The 16,039-nt window shown below is 29.1% G+C and overlaps 3 protein-coding genes across 3 annotated transcripts in view; all 3 read right to left on the bottom strand.

Annotated features, from left to right (window-relative positions):
* Positions 1-4,465: 4,465 nt before the first annotated feature.
* LOAG_06993 (hypothetical protein) lies at positions 4,466-5,094 on the bottom strand (the record flags this gene model as incomplete). The annotated part of the gene is made up of 2 exons (XM_003142527.1): positions 4,466-4,707; positions 4,929-5,094. 2 exons carry the CDS (start codon positions 5,092-5,094, stop codon positions 4,466-4,468), a joined length of 408 nt encoding a protein of 135 aa, XP_003142575.1.
* A 998-nt stretch (positions 5,095-6,092) lies between these two features.
* LOAG_06992 (hypothetical protein) lies at positions 6,093-7,294 on the bottom strand (the record flags this gene model as incomplete). The annotated part of the gene is made up of 4 exons (XM_020447312.1): positions 6,093-6,207; positions 6,384-6,610; positions 6,828-6,966; positions 7,116-7,294. 4 exons carry the CDS (start codon positions 7,292-7,294, stop codon positions 6,093-6,095), a joined length of 660 nt encoding a protein of 219 aa, XP_020302445.1.
* Positions 7,295-10,422: 3,128 nt separating this feature from the next.
* LOAG_06991 (hypothetical protein) overlaps positions 10,423-16,039 on the bottom strand; it is a gene marked incomplete at both ends in the record, with an annotated part of 6,576 nt that continues 959 nt past the window's right edge. The window contains 15 exons of the mRNA XM_020447311.1: positions 10,423-10,680; positions 10,800-10,941; positions 11,052-11,227; positions 11,595-11,807; positions 12,195-12,316; positions 12,608-12,689; positions 12,819-13,001; positions 13,212-13,340; positions 13,585-13,728; positions 14,323-14,455; positions 14,671-14,766; positions 14,861-14,967; positions 15,081-15,164; positions 15,296-15,476; positions 15,601-15,677. Of these exons, the coding sequence (XP_020302444.1) occupies positions 10,423-10,680; positions 10,800-10,941; positions 11,052-11,227; positions 11,595-11,807; positions 12,195-12,316; positions 12,608-12,689; positions 12,819-13,001; positions 13,212-13,340; positions 13,585-13,728; positions 14,323-14,455; positions 14,671-14,766; positions 14,861-14,967; positions 15,081-15,164; positions 15,296-15,476; positions 15,601-15,677 (2,127 nt within the window). The remainder of the gene's footprint in view (positions 10,681-10,799; positions 10,942-11,051; positions 11,228-11,594; positions 11,808-12,194; positions 12,317-12,607; positions 12,690-12,818; positions 13,002-13,211; positions 13,341-13,584; positions 13,729-14,322; positions 14,456-14,670; positions 14,767-14,860; positions 14,968-15,080; positions 15,165-15,295; positions 15,477-15,600; positions 15,678-16,039) is intronic.

Here is a 16,039-nt window from a genome sequence, read left to right as displayed (position 1 = left end):
AAGAAATTTACTTGCTAGTTTGGGGTATGGTTGGAGTCTCGCGAATCGGAATTCGCGACAGGAGTTGTAAATTTTGATTTATTTTGATGTAATTCGTTCTTTAATCTCTCAAGCTAAATTAGTCTGAGTATTTACAAATTTTGTTAGGCAATTTTGTGAATATTTATGATATACTTTTAGAAAAATTGCAAGTTAAATGGTGATCTTTTAATTCTGTTCATTTTATTTCTCTTTAATTTACTCAATTTTGTTATTTTCTAAAATTTATTCGTTCCATTTTTTGTACTTCAATTATTGTATGATTTTAATTGTTTTTGTTAGTCGTACTTATTCATGTTTTTTTTTCCTCTTTTTATTTTTCCAAATGTTACTGTTCATTAACTTTACTAATTATGTCCATTTTTCTCTTTTTTTTTTCATTTGGTATATATTTCTAAGCAAAACTTTACTTTTGACTTATTTTATTTACTTTTATTCATCAAATGTAACTTCCTCCTAATTTCACCTTAACATCACTTTTTTTGCTTTTATTTATGATTTTTTGCAAATCTTTTAATTTAATTTAATTTTCTTTTTTTTTGTTAGTTGCACCAGTTCTATACTTTTTTGGAAATTATTTTTTTTTTTTCGTACCTAATTCTCGTCCTCCTTAGTTTTGCATATTCTGCTAGCTCTATTCTTTGCATATATTTTATTTTCATTTTTTACTTACTTGTATGTATTTTTTGTTTGCTCATCTTTTATTTAACACAAACCAATTTTTTGGGTTGCTACTTTTTTTTTTTTTTTTTGAATTTGGTAAATATTTTCGTGTTGCTTCGTGTTCAGACTATTTGCATAATTTCTATGAATTTCAATTTTTGTCAAGAAACACGAAGGTTTTGTACAATGTAGTTGTCACTTATTGATTTGTAATATTTAAATCTTATCCTTTACTGTTCGTCTATATTAACTATCTATATACGGAATAAATAAAAAGGCCATTGTAACAGTATACAATTAATGTACCGTTCTGGACCTTGTGTTGTAAATGTTATTCACCTATTGTTCACCTGTAATCACATTTATATAATTATGTATATATATCCCTTGTGAACACTGTAAACTCCATGCACTTATCTGCTAATATAAGGATTTAATATCTCGCTTCGAGATCATCCTTTCTAGATATCACTTCATCCATTTCAAATATCTGCTAAATTCTTCCCTTCATAGTTTCAGTCATCGAATGTATCAAGTTAGGTTACAACATTCTTGACAACGCATTATTTCCTTTTGTCATTTCTATTGTGTATTAGTTATTGTTCTTAAGGTTATTTCGTTGGTTTAATGAAATCGTTCCACCGAATTCGCTGCTTATAATTGGAACACAAAAGATTCAAACTTTACAGTATTACTTTTTCAACACAAGTAAATCTTTCATTTTTCAATAACATTTTCCATTTGCATCCTTTCATGACAAAACTTTTGCAACAATTTTTGCTTCGTTTATTCCATTGTTAATTAATTAATTGTATATTTTCTTCATTATTTCCTTTGTTATTTGCTTGTTTTTCGTTCATTGTTTTAAAACTTTTGCATATAATTTCTACATATAATTTTGCATATTAATTTTACATATGCGGTTTCACTTAATAAATCTTATGATAATTTCTACTTGATTTCTATCCTCTGTTCAATTGCATTTACAATACATGCTTTCTTCCTTATAGTGGCTGCTTTACAGTCACTTACAGTCACTTGTTGCATGTAGGTTTTAGTAGAATAGAATGAGTTAATGGCAGCAGTTTATGAGTGAAATAGGAATTGACGAATAAATAGCACTAATTTTATGATAATCAGTCGTAATACAATCAACTTATGCATATCTAGTGATTATTAATTAATGATGGAGTTATTGCAGTTAATTTGTTGATAATGATATTGACAATTCGTTGATAATGTAGTAAGAATAATTCGATGTGAAAAAAACATATTTATGGATGGATAGCGCTTGTGTCCTGCATTGGTTAAGAAAACCGCCGGTAGGATCCAATATGTCTCAAACAAAATTGTTAAGAAGAAATTGAATTCCATCATGTAAGATCAGGAAGTAATCCAGCACACCAAGCTTCACGACAACTTCTCCCAGGTAAACTTAAAGACAATTCGTTTTGGTGGAATGGTCCATCATGGTTATGGGAGTCAAAAGAAAATGGCCCGAGGATAAAGTTATAAAAGGAAACATCACGAGTGCATGTGTGGCCATGGGACTGATGAAAGAAGAAGTGATGCATCAAATCAAGTTACGGCATTAATAGATGAGGCACGATTCTCATCACTGTTTAAGCTGATAAGAACAATGTTATACTCTTATGACTACTTGCGAAGGTATCAAAGGAGAAAATAAGAAATTTGAAGAGTTCTCTAGGGAGAATTTTGCATCTAAGGAGTATGATAAGATAATAGAATTGATAGTCAAGATGGCACAGTTAAGCATAATGCAAAGGTAAATCGAACACTGGGATTTAAGAAAAGACCGGAATGGAATCTGGAGAAGTGTTGGAAGATTTAGAAAAGCTATGCTTCGAATTGGGGATTTTCCGTGTTTCATCAACAGAGGAAAGATAGCAGAACTGATCGTGAAGCATTACCATAAGAAATTATTTCATGCGAGCGTACACTACACCTGCAGCATGATGAGACAAAGGTATTGGACCTCGCATGGGCGGTCATATATTAAGAGAATTTTGAGAAATATTTGTAATATTTGCTACGCCATTTGAGAAACCACACTTTCCTCCTTATCCTGTTGCTAGAGTTGTAGGAACGAACTGTTTGAAACAGTTGGTTTAGACCTGTTTGGTCCAGTTCTAATAAAGGAGGATCATGTCAAGGCCAAACGATGGGTGGCTCTGTTTACCTGTTTAGCCACTCGAGCTGTGCATCTCAAACTAATGGAAACTATGTCTACTGAACAATTTGTACAGGCATTCCGAGGATTTATAAGCCGAAGAAAACAACCACAACACATAATTTCCGATAATGCCAAGAACCTTATAGCAGCTTCCAAAGTACTTGTAGAATTAATTACAGCGGAAAACGAAACAATGAAGTGGGGATTCATTACTCCAGGTGCTCCCTGGCAGGGCGGCGTTTACGAAAGAATGGTTGGAGTAGTTAAAGGATCTCTAAGAAAAGCCATCGGCCCAAAGCTTCTTAACAATGGAGAATTGATAACTTTAGTCACTGAACTTGAGGCGATTAGCAATGAAAGACCCTTGGTGGACCTGGAAGAAATAGGTTTAGTGTTAAGACCTGGGGATTTCTTGAATTCAGGCTCAGCTCGAGGAGAAAATTTAACAGAAGGGCTTACCGCAGGGACAAGACGATATGCGGGGAAGAAAATTTACAAACGAAGGAATTGAAACATCAAAACATGACCACATGCAAGAGACTTAATCATCTATGGAAAATATGGCGAGAATACCTAGAAGAGCTAAGAAAACGAGCTCAACGCAAACACCGAAGGCCTCGCAGCCGTATTCAACGAGAACCTGAAATTGATGAGCTGGTGTCGTTGAAAGGAGACTGTCCCAGAAATACCTGGGGAATGGGAAGAATCGACAGACTCATAAGGGGCAAAGATGGTATATGTCGATCAGCGGTTGTAAGAATAACTAACCGAAAAGAGCTAGTGAGAGCAGTGGGACACCTCTATCCTTTGGAAGATAAGGTGTAGACCACGTTCGCCTCGGAAGTGTCGCTGATATCGCGAGTAGAAACAAAGGGACAATAGTCTCCCTTTTTTTTTGAAAGCCATAAGGGTGCTAATCTTGTAATCATAAAACGGTACAAGGACTGTCCTAGTCGAAGAAACGGAGGGTCCTGCACATTAATCCATTTTTTTAAATATGTTTCATTGAGGTCGGTTGGATATAAGAAATCGGACGTGATTTTTTTTTTGTTGTATATTCGTTATTAATTTGTTGTATCAATATCGTAATAAAAGGTTTAATTTTACCCAAGTTTGAGGTACTATCAACTAAAGAGGCAGAAAGAACCCTCAGTTTTTGTTACGACTGAAGAAAATCGGCGACAGAAGTTATTGGTTAAATAGCAAACGAATCCTGGAATATGAGACTGGTCGTTAAACTTAGCAGATAATTAGCAGCAGATGATTTCTTCATTGCTTTCCGTTTAATAATTGATAGCTGAATTTAATTGTAATTTTGAGATCTTATGATATTCAGCAGGGCTTTTTTTTGAGTGATACATATGTAATATATTACAGTATCAAAGGAAATCTTATAATCACGATAATCTTTACAAAAAACGATACGATAATCTTTACAAAAAAAAAGAAGAAAAATCAAGTACTTAATAGTACAAAATTGTTGCTGATCGTTTAATGATCAAATACATCTAATAATCAAATCAAATACGACCAAATATGTTTAATAATCAATAAATCCATCCCAGTGAATTAGAGAACGGTATGGTTTGCAACAGTTACGACTGGCTGGGTATGTTTCTGTCCATATAGTAAGTATTTGAAACATTGGATTGCAGTACGCTGGAAATCTTTTTGACGACACAAAAATAATGTCACCAAATTGAAGGAATTCAGCAGACGTGTATACACGCAAATCATCACAATGATATACGACGCTGTAGAATCGTCCGCATCGCAATTATGTTCGATCATTGCCGATACTACGACAAAAACTGTAAAAATGAGAGTGTGGAATAAAAACGGGAAATCACTTGTAAAATCTAATGCTAGATATGTGGAAGATTCATGTACGATCTTTCCAACTTTTTGCATATATGGGCGCTAAGAAATCATAAATCAAACTTATGTTCAAAAACCACAAGAAATATCTCGTATCGGAAAGAACATAGTCTTCATTAGAAATCTTCATAGAAATCCGAATGTAGGAACGTACCAAATGTAAAACAACAAGAGATTAGTGCCGTTTGAGTGTATCGTTTTTGATTTTTGAGAAAACGTGACAGATTGCGGTTATGTGAATTGTTTGAAAGGAACTGCGCACCGAAATTCCTGAGGGTAATGATACGATTAAGATTCCATTCATATTTTGCATTTGTCATTTATTGAAGTTTGCCACTCTTCTAGCATACGTAAACGGCGTGAATAGATATATTCACTGAACATTCATTTTACACAGATATATATTTGTTCATACTACATTTCTCAAAATTAATACACAATTTTTTGGTTGTAATTACCTCAGCCCGCTTTTTTGGTTACAATTACCTCATTCATCTGCTGTTACGCAAAGCTTACGATTGTTTTGTTTTGTCAATTTGTATTTGCGAATAATACTATTCAGATTTGTTGTACTGCGCGGTAGCCCATTACTAAGCAGTCTCAAATCCTCATCCAAAATTACAAAAATTTCGTGGTTGGAGTTGTCGAATTACCGAAATTAAAATTACGTTCACGTATAATTCCCACAATATCTATTAAGAAAGGATGATGGAATCCTATAAAATTAAGCCAAAGAGGATATAAGTGAATAATGGTAGGAATGTCACCAAGTCTTAACTTCTATTCATGGCTGCAGAATGGACGATGATAAGGGCAACCATACCTCCATGATAACTCAGATAGAACATACAAAAGCTGATTGGGGAACAATGTGCTACCATAATCCTTCCTTTCGCTAAATGTATTCCCTGCAACATATCCCCAGATCAATGAAGGAGAATTCCTGTGTGTTAAACCATTACACAACCTATCAACAAACCGACAGTCAACTAATATCGAAGGCAACGACAAGGAATTTGTTAATTGGTCATATTGCTTGTTTATTATTGTATAATTCATTTATCACTGCTTACATATTTGCCGCGTATTATGTATATATAATCTTTTTGTTGCTAACTAGTAATATTGTGCAAGGAAATATTACACCCCGAATAAACTTGTATCGCTAAAAAACGGAGTCAACAAATTAGCTTGTGCGACAGGAGCATTGAATCCAGACATTACTTAAGAAACAAAAGAGTGAACATTATAATATAGCAATCATCAATGAATGATAACAAAAGTTTTTAGTTTTTAGGGACAGAAATTTCTAAAAACTTTACCTTCTGAGGTTGACAACTACAACAACCATAAGGATAACGCTTAGCATTGAAGCTGAAGAGGATAGCAGTAATAACGCTTGATAGTAACGAGGTGAATACGCTTTATTCAGCCTGCAAGATTATTGTAGATTTCGGAAGTAATCATTTAATATCATTATACATCCAGTTAAACATAGATCGTTTTTGATTCTTGTTGTAATCTTGAAAGTAATACATTGTTTAATATGACAAAATAGGCAGTTGGAGACAAAATATCCATTTGATTGAAACAAATTATCGTTGCTTACAGGCAAAAATTAGATATGCGTCGAGATGGTTCAATTAAACTTGCAACGACAGCAGTAGTTACCGCAGTGACAGTAATCCCATAATGCGTAGCAATTAATGAGTAATTTATGTGCATGTTATGAGTATAGTAATATATTGGGAATGCAACAACAGAAAGTCTTTCCGCGCTGTTCATCAGCAAACTCCATCCGCTTAGAAATTCCGCTGTGAAAAGAAAGATGGGTATCTGAAAATTTCATTTGTTAGATTGGTAACAAATTTGTTGATCGATTCAAGTTGTATTTGTTCGGAATGCTTTTCCCCATTGTATGCAGTAGATCTATTAATGTTCCGTATCGCTTTCTTGCCTTTTTTTTTTTCAAGATTTATTGTATTTGTAATGTTTCAATTTAATTTCATAGAATATTAGGCTAGTGCGAATAATTTTGAAAAAATAAACTAACATTAATCACACATTTATGATGATCGATAAACTGTTCCCCATTAGCAGTATCAATTAATCGTTTTATTCCAAGTAGTATCGAACTGATTCCAGTAAATCCACTATTGAGGAATACAGTTGCAAGAATCAAGTAGGATTTCCTGAAAATATAAAAGCTTCTTCAAATGATATCTGTACACTGTTTTAAAATGATAGTTTGAAATGTTTCTTTCTTATTTGAAGCAGGCTTTCTACCAAACTATGTTCAATGCTTATTTTCACAGTATCTTTATGAGATGAATCGGTTGACCTGAGTGCTTTATGAGTTATCACAAGCAGGAAGACGGGGATGTTGATCATTATGAGTATTGTACCGAGAATCAAATACGCATACGTACGTAAAAAATAATCGCCATATGATAGGGGTAACTTTCCTTTCGATACAGTGCTGGTCACATTTTCAGTCATTTGGCCAATAGCAAGATCCATTGTTATAAAAAGATGAGGTGGCACAAGTAGTCTTTAAAATAACTAAAAGAAACGGTAAAACAAGGCAAATAAATATCTCCTGAAATAATAATGCCAACTATTAAAATATTCTCCCGGCGATAAACTATATAGGCTTTTTTTCTTAAGCATTCTACTTGTTCGTATAGAATTTCCAAATATATGTGAAATATTGCAGTAAATTCATTTAACATTAATATGATTTTTGATACTAAAACTATCAAAGTACAAGGCAACAACATTCTTAATTCCAGTAAATATTAAAGTATTTCAAATTTAGAGTTACTAGAAAACATTAAAAGTATTCACGCATCTTCACAAAACGCATGAAAATGTCTTAATTTAGAACAATATAGGTCTACAAAAAAAAAAAAAAGAAGATAAAACAATGATTTAATTTCTACGAATTCCCGATTTAAATTGGTTTCGAATAAAATTTCATTCAAAGCAAGATTGCTTGGAAGTATATGAAGAGTAAATAATGTAAGGATTTATGTTAAATTATATAATAATTTATATGGTAAGAATTTGGAATGTAATAAAATTTTGTTTTAAAAAACTTAAATTTTTTAAATAATTTATGGATATTTTATATTTTAAATAATGAATATGTTTAATTAGGCTCTTAAACTAATCATCGTTGTATTATTTTGCTCAAACAAAAAAAAGTTAAATGAATGCTTTAAATGATGATGAGGAGTTCATTTGTTTTCAAATTGCCAAATGCCATTCATTAATATTATTTCACTTAAATTATAATATGCATTAATGCGTGACAGTGAAAATTATGACTAACAAAAGTATTTACTCATATTTATATTGCACTAATTGTTTTTATAAGTGAATTCACATATGAAAAGAATAATTTTCACATGCAAATAAAATTTTTTTTTTCTATTTTAAATATATTGTATTTCCAATGGGAAAATATTTTTAAGATTTATGAAATAGAAACGAATAAAAAAAAAACAACAATAAGAGTTGAATTTAAAAGAGTTATTAAATATTTCTAAAATCTACTGAGAAAATAACTTTTGCTAAGATATAATATCTATATTTATCTCATTTTCATGAAATATTATTACTGTTCGCTGCCAATGCTTCAATGCTGAATGTTTTTATTGTCACTACATTCGTTATCCTGAGAAAATATGGCATTGAAAATTTTGTCATGCTATATCGCCATTCAATGATTTCGGTAAAGCATGACATTTATTAGAATTTATTTCCAACTTTAAAAATACCTGTTAACATCTTACAGCAAGAATGTACACAATTACTTGATATTGAAAAATATCACACAAGTACGACTTATCCGAATGTAATCTTATCATTCGCTACTTTGGGAAAAATCGAGAAAATTTTGTGATATGTTGAAACAATCAAAATATTTGTATTATAAATTTGTAGCATAAAAATTATCTTATTTAAAATACTTCATCCATAAATGATTTAATACGAAAAAAAAAGTAAAATAAAATTTTCAACGCTTCAAGTAATGTTGCATTTCATCCCAACAACAAAATACTATCGTAAAATCCTCTAATTTGATAATCATGCAATAAATTCAATAGCATAAGTTTTACATATATGATTTCTTTTGTGTCCAACTATTAGTAGTAATTTCTATCGTAGTTACTGTTTTACATACATTTCTATTCTGTAATTTGAATTTTTGCTCTTTTACATTGGTACCATTAATAATGGAATATATTTTTCATACTGGATCCTAACACAAAGTCACGGACCGTTATAATCGTTTGCGTGTATTTGCATTTCTTGAATTTCTCCAATCTAATAGCGTTGCTCATGTGTCGTCATGGTGATTTTTGGTTTAATGCAATTCATAACTTCAAATTGCTACTCTGTCAGCATCAATTTGAAGCATCAATTTCATATTATGAATGAAGAAATCAAGCAATTTTTTTTGATTGATTGAAAAATAACAAACCATTAATCGTAATTTTACAATCATCGATACAAACCAATTTTAAATTAAAGCCATTTATGGATAGTGGGAAGTAAGAGAGCTTAAAAATATGTAGGCAGAAAAAGATATATCGACAGAGATAAAAAAAAATAGACAAGAATTTCGATGCAATTTGTTTGCAATTTTTTCGATAACTTATAATTTCTTCGGTAATTTGAATGTATAATGTACACAGAGAAACAGATATCTTCAATCTAACTAAGTATCGTTTTGTTACTCTTCCAAAAAAAAAAGTGAACATGTTGTCTTGCTGATTTATCTCCGTCAATAATTTATACGCCGTCAAATATCACTGAAATATTATTTGTTGTCTCTATGAGAAAGTACAAATGTTACATCGAAAATAAATGCCTTTGTAAACTGCCAGAAATTATTGTCATGCAAAATTTTAAATTTATTTTTAGTCAATTTGATTTGTCCCATTTCAGCATATTTCATTCCCGGGATTTGTTAATAACTTTGCTTAACATTGAATATTGTCTTTTAGAAGATAGTAAAATTAGTAAGATTAGTGCTTGAAAGAAATTGCATTGACAATATTGCATTTTGGAGTATTGTTGTTATGAGGATGTTTAGAATATGTTTCTTGTGCGAACATCAGAAACTTCGAGGACTATTTAAGCCTGAATTGCTCAGGTTGGAGAAGAGTTAATTACTTGAGAGGTAATTACTTGATTTCCACCATTAACAAACATTTAATTGATTGTTTGACCTAAATCAATATTCTGACGATTTGCCCTTCGACTGACTTCTTTTCAAGTAACAACCGAAATGTGAATGACAGATTCCTATACTAAAAGAAATGCATCAATCTATTTCTCGTTGGTAAAAATTCATTGATTGCTATAACTTCTGTTTTGAGTAAAAAAAATGAATCTACATAACCTGCAATAATTTGAAATTGATTTCTGAAAGCATGATTGTTTTTTATCAATTTAATGATTTCACAGGCGATAATATATTCACAAAAATATTGGAAAAACAAAAGCATAGGATTGCTTAAAAGTAACCCAAATACTAGAAATATGTCAGAAACATGAATAATTATTCCTTTTGAAACTAGAAATACTTTTATTGATCAACTATATGAAAATCACATCAAGTTTATGAAATTTTTTCATTACTTCAAAGTATCCTCAATGTCCTCTTCATCGAATGTTTTACTGTCTCGTTGAAAATGTCGCTTCATTGCATAGCTATAATCCACTTCATCATCCAGTCGTTGTTCTTCATCGGCTTCTGACCCATTTTTGTCATCATTAATGAAACTTGGTAGTTTTAACTCATCACGAATAACATCTTGTACTTCTTTGCTGATATAATGACTCAACTTGATATGTGGCTCACGTTCTTTCAATTGTTGTATCAATGAGTAAGCCTGAAAGCTAATAAAACTGCAAAAGAAATCCTACAAAAAAAATTCTATTTTTTAAAGTTGCTAGGATTAAAGAAAAAGACAAATAGCTGTCTAAATTTCTTGCAATTTTAAAGATGAACTTTTTTGTAGTTTGTCTTATGGATATTGTATGCAATCATCACAGCATAAATATCACCAATCCGTATATTTTTGCAGGCTTGTTTATCATCTGCAAGTGCTTCTAATTGCCGGATTGCATCAGTGGGATCCAATTCGTAAACACTGAAAGTGTTGGATTTTGAATGTTTCACATAGATGAACTTAAAAAGAAAAAGAAAAAAGAGAATAAGCTCAAGTTTTTATTTAAATCTTGAAAAATTCTTTGATTTTACGTTTTAATTTGAATAAATTCCTTAAGATTTCCAATAGCCTGATATAATTCGGTTTGTTTTTCCGTTAAATATTCTTCATTTTTAGGATTGTTTTGTAATGCTTTTGTAATACAACGTAATGCTTCATTAAATGCATCGACTGCTTTATTATAATCACGATAATCATCAATTTCAACCTGAAATGAATTTAACTCATTTTCATTTTTATTCATCATCATATAATATATATATAGATAAATTTTAAAATATCATATATCACTGATCATTTCTGGTATTAGTCTATCTTTCACTTTACAGGTAGGTTATGAAAATATCAACAAAATTTCTCAACATTTGATATCATCAAAAAATTACATTTCTGAATGTAATTTTTTCGTTTTTCCGTCATTCGTTTCCTTAATAATTTTCTCAATTTTGTTTCTGATCAATACAATTCTATAGTTGCTTTATTTTTTCGGTCTATCTCAAGAAAACTTTCTGAGCGACTACACATTTCTCCACATGCAATAATTTAAATTAAATTTATCAGGTTAATAAGATTACCTGCGCACAAGCTTCATAGAAGCTCGATAAATGTTCATATGCATTAGCTTTATTATAAAATGATTCAATTTGTTTCATCAGGTCACCATCTTCCTTCCAATTTAATGTTTGTAAATAATTAGCTGCTAGAATATAAATTTCTTTTTTTCTTGCTGCTGTCGCAAAAAATACAATCCTTCCAGTGTCACCTGATTTAACCAATGATCGCATAGCCTAAAATATGATGAAATAATTTGAATCCAAATACTAGAGCTGAAAAATCTGTTTAATTTACTACTATTTGTCAACAATTCATTCAGTAATGCTTATGTTCACATGGTTAATTTCTCGAATTTTATTTTAATACTTTTTTTTTTTAGGAGAAAAAATGCAAAGGATCGATACTTTCTACAGGAAGTTTTTATTACCGGAGAAATTCTTCACTACTCTCAATTTGAAGAAAAAGAATTTCTCAATTCTCAATAATTAAAAATTTTCAATCGTATTCAGTTAATAGCACATATTGTGTGTAGTGGAAGTTAAAAACTTGACTTATTAATGTAATATCAATCAAATGCTATTCTATTATTTTTGAAGGAAATGGAAAAAGAAAAAGTTTACATCCAACTTATTTCCGGCTTGTGTGTATTTTTTTGCTGCAAGATGATAATTACGTTGTTGTACGCAACATTTGGCTACTGATTCCAAAAGCTTTATCCGATCAGCATCATTCGATATTTCTTCTAAATTATTAATTACTCAAAAATGTAGCAAATTCTTGTTTTTTTTGATTATCATAATCTTCCTGGTTCATGCAAAAACAATATTCCATCTTAAAATTTCTTCAAAGTTACCCTAAATTTTATTTAATTATGTCAAATTTAGTTAGTACTTCAGTCAAATATGTAATTAGTTCAAGTTTATATTGAAACAAATCTAATCAGTTGAAAATTTATTCATTCACAATTGATTGAGATTTCATCTCAAAATAAACCAAGTATCAATCCTAAGTTTATTATTTAATTAATTATTACCTTTTGAAGGTGTTAATGCTTCAGCTAGTGCTTCGCTCATTGGAACATTTCTTTGTTTGCATAGATCAATTGCTTCTGAATACTGCAAATAATTAATATTTCAAAAACTATTCTAACTTGTAAAGGAAAGGGTTATTTCATAAATTTTATAATTTCTTTTTTTTTTTTTTCAACATTTTCTCATATCTGGCATTTATTTTATTACACGTACCTTTTTCGAATAAGCTAAAAGTTGGACAGCTTTATTATATTGTTGATTATTTTTGAAAAATTCCGCAGCTCGTTCAAGTATTCGTGGATCCGAATTTTCATCCAATTCATTGGTGATTAAATCTAATGCACTAAATTGTTCGGTACGAAATGCTAAATCAAGTGCTCGACTAATCATACCAGCCTAAAAAAAAAAAAAAAAAGAAAAAATTGATAACTTTTCTGTTTTTCTCCTTTTTTTCTATATTTTAAAATTTTTTATAATAATGGAGAAAATTATAATATAACATAAATAAAATTAAACATATGACAAATTTCAAAGATACAAATTTTTAAAATTGAATTAAGATTTTAATTTTTTTTTTCAAAATCATTTGTTTAACAACTAATTTACCTTATGATATAACATGACAGCTTTATCAGCTTGTCCCGGTATATTTTCATAATATTGTGCTGCTTCAACTAATTCATTTCCACCAGCCATTAAAGCTAGATTAGCAATTTTATCTTTCATATTATTTTCCTAAATGATATTATGTAAATTTTTTTTCAATTTAAATTTAATTTAATTTAATTGAAAATTGACTTTTTTACCATAAATATTTAATGCAAAAAAAAAGAAAAATTAGAAAAATAGACTGAAATACTGTAATCATATTGGTTAATATCAATATATTTTATTGAATAATTAAATCCATTTAAAATTTAACGTTTAATTAAATTAATATACGGTAAATTATGAATTAATAGAGCAAATAAGGGAATACTTTAGCAAGACGTAATGCATTTCTGCATGCATGTGCTTTTGTAAAGAACATTACCGCCATATTTGGATCACCAAGTGCTTCAAAATATTGTCCCAAATGATAACAAGCTGCCTTATCACCACTACTATTCGCCATCTCAACTGCCTGAAAGTAATCTGTAATGAAATGATTACTATATTAAAAAAAAAAAAAAAAAAAGATATATTTATTTAAGATTAAGCTTAATTGTGAAAAATTTGTTGAAAATTATTTAATTATGATAAAATTAATTAAGGTATATTTATTCAAGGTTAAGCTTAATTGTAAAAATTATTTAATTATGATAAAATTAATTAAGGTATATTTATTCAAGGTTAAGCATAATTGTGAAATTTTTGGCGAAAAATATTCAATTAAGATAAAATTAATTAAGATACACTTATTCAAGGGTAAGCTTAGTAATAAAAAATTTGTTGAAAATTATTTAATTAAGATAAAATCAATTAAGATATATTTATTCCAAGTTAAGCATAATTGTGAAAATTTTGTTGAAAATTTTAAAAATTGAATTCTAATAACCTTTAGATTCTATTTCTTTTCAAATTTTTCAAAAATTATCACATTTTTCTTTTTTTTACTTAATAAATTTTCTCTTTTTTTTTCAAATCATATATTGTCATAAAATTTTGAAATTTCAAATTTATGCTAGACATTAAACCAAATTTAAATTTAGCGAATGAAATTTCACACATAACTTACCTCATCTATATTATTACTACGACAAAGTAAACGAACAACTGATAAATAATCATTAGCATATTGATAATACAAACGTGCTGCATTTACATCACCTTTGCTTTCCATATATTGAGCCCACCATTTTTGTATACCTCTATGATATTTAACTTTAATTAATTATCAGTTTTTAGAGCAGCAATAATGATTAATGATAAGTTAATAGATATTCTATCTGATAATATCCTCATAATGAATTAATTGGTCTAATTAAGACATAAATCGAAATTATTAATTTTTATCTCCTTCTTTTTTTTTTTTCTTTTTTTCCTCTCCCACAATATTATTTTATAAATAATTATGTAAACATACGGATGTTTCGTTTTCTTGACATATGCTTCAAGCATTTTAGGATGATCAAATAGCATTCGTGGTACTTCGAAACAATGCGTACCTGATTTCTCATAGCTAAAAACTCTTTTTTTTTTTTGTTTTGAATTGTAACTTTCAAATTTAATACATACTATTTGTAAATTGATAGGTTGAAATTTGAAAATTTTACTTTTCAATTGCAGCATCAGTTAAATTAAGCGATTCAAGATAATTTGCATAATTGTAATATGTATTCCGTAAATGTATTCGATCATACTTTTCAGCAATTTCAAATGCCTAAAATTATGGAAATTTTATTGATTCCAATTAAATTTAGGATGTAATTTGAGGGTAAACTTCAAAAATGATAATTCTTTTTTTTTTTTCTTAAAATTCTTTTAAAGACAAACTTCATCCCAACGATTACGTGTTTGCAAAAGACGATTGACTAAATCATATCGACCACAACTAGTAAAAAGTGCTTGTGCTTCATCCTAAAATTTCTTTCATCAAATAAATTCTTTTATAAATTCATGGAATAATTTTAAACGAAATGATAAAATATAAACGTTTTTTATTGTTTTTTTTTTTTTTTTTGGCATATTCTTTTAGGCTTAAAACTTACAAGTAAGCCTAGTTGAATAGCTAAGATAGCTACTTGTACATCAAGTGGATCATTATTTTGCATTGACTTTTTTAAAGCTCGTACACCACATGCATGTCCCATATTTCCGAGACATAGCAAGGCGACATCAAGACGTCGCGTTTTGACGCACATATGCGCCATATGTTCCCAAGCATTTTCACTGAAATAATAATACATAATGAATAAATTAGCAAAAAAAAAAAAAAACAATTAATGATGAAATTAATTAAATTGGATGGTGTAAGAAATTAAAATATTTAAAAATTATTTGATAAAATTCAAACCTTTTAATAAATTTAATAGCTTTAAATGCTTCATCCATTTTATTAACTGTCATGTAATATGAAAAATTCATTATTGCCTATAAAATGGATATTTTATCATTTTTGAAATTTTGAATTTTTCTTTTTTATTAGAAATTAAAATGATCACTTTACTTTTGACGTTGAAAAAGTTTTGAATCTTGGAAACTTTTAATTTCTAATATTAGAAACTGGAAAACAAAATAAAACCAAATAATCTATTCTTTTATTAAAAGAAATAATTTTTAGTAAATTTTTTTATTAAAACAAAATAATTTTTTAGAAAAATTTTTTTATTAAAATAAAATAATTTTTTTTAATAATTTTTCAATAAAATCAAAAATTAACACTTGCAAACATGTGGTGATAGTATAACTGATAACATTACTTTTGTGGTGATAGTATAACTGATAACATACTT

The sequence above is a fragment of the Loa loa genome (assembly GCF_000183805.2).
Source record: "Loa loa unplaced genomic scaffold supercont3.307, whole genome shotgun sequence".
Lineage (NCBI taxonomy): Eukaryota > Metazoa > Nematoda > Chromadorea > Rhabditida > Onchocercidae > Loa > Loa loa.
The sequence above is the reverse complement of the archived record's forward strand: the minus strand, read 5'-3'. Positions and strand labels throughout refer to the sequence as shown.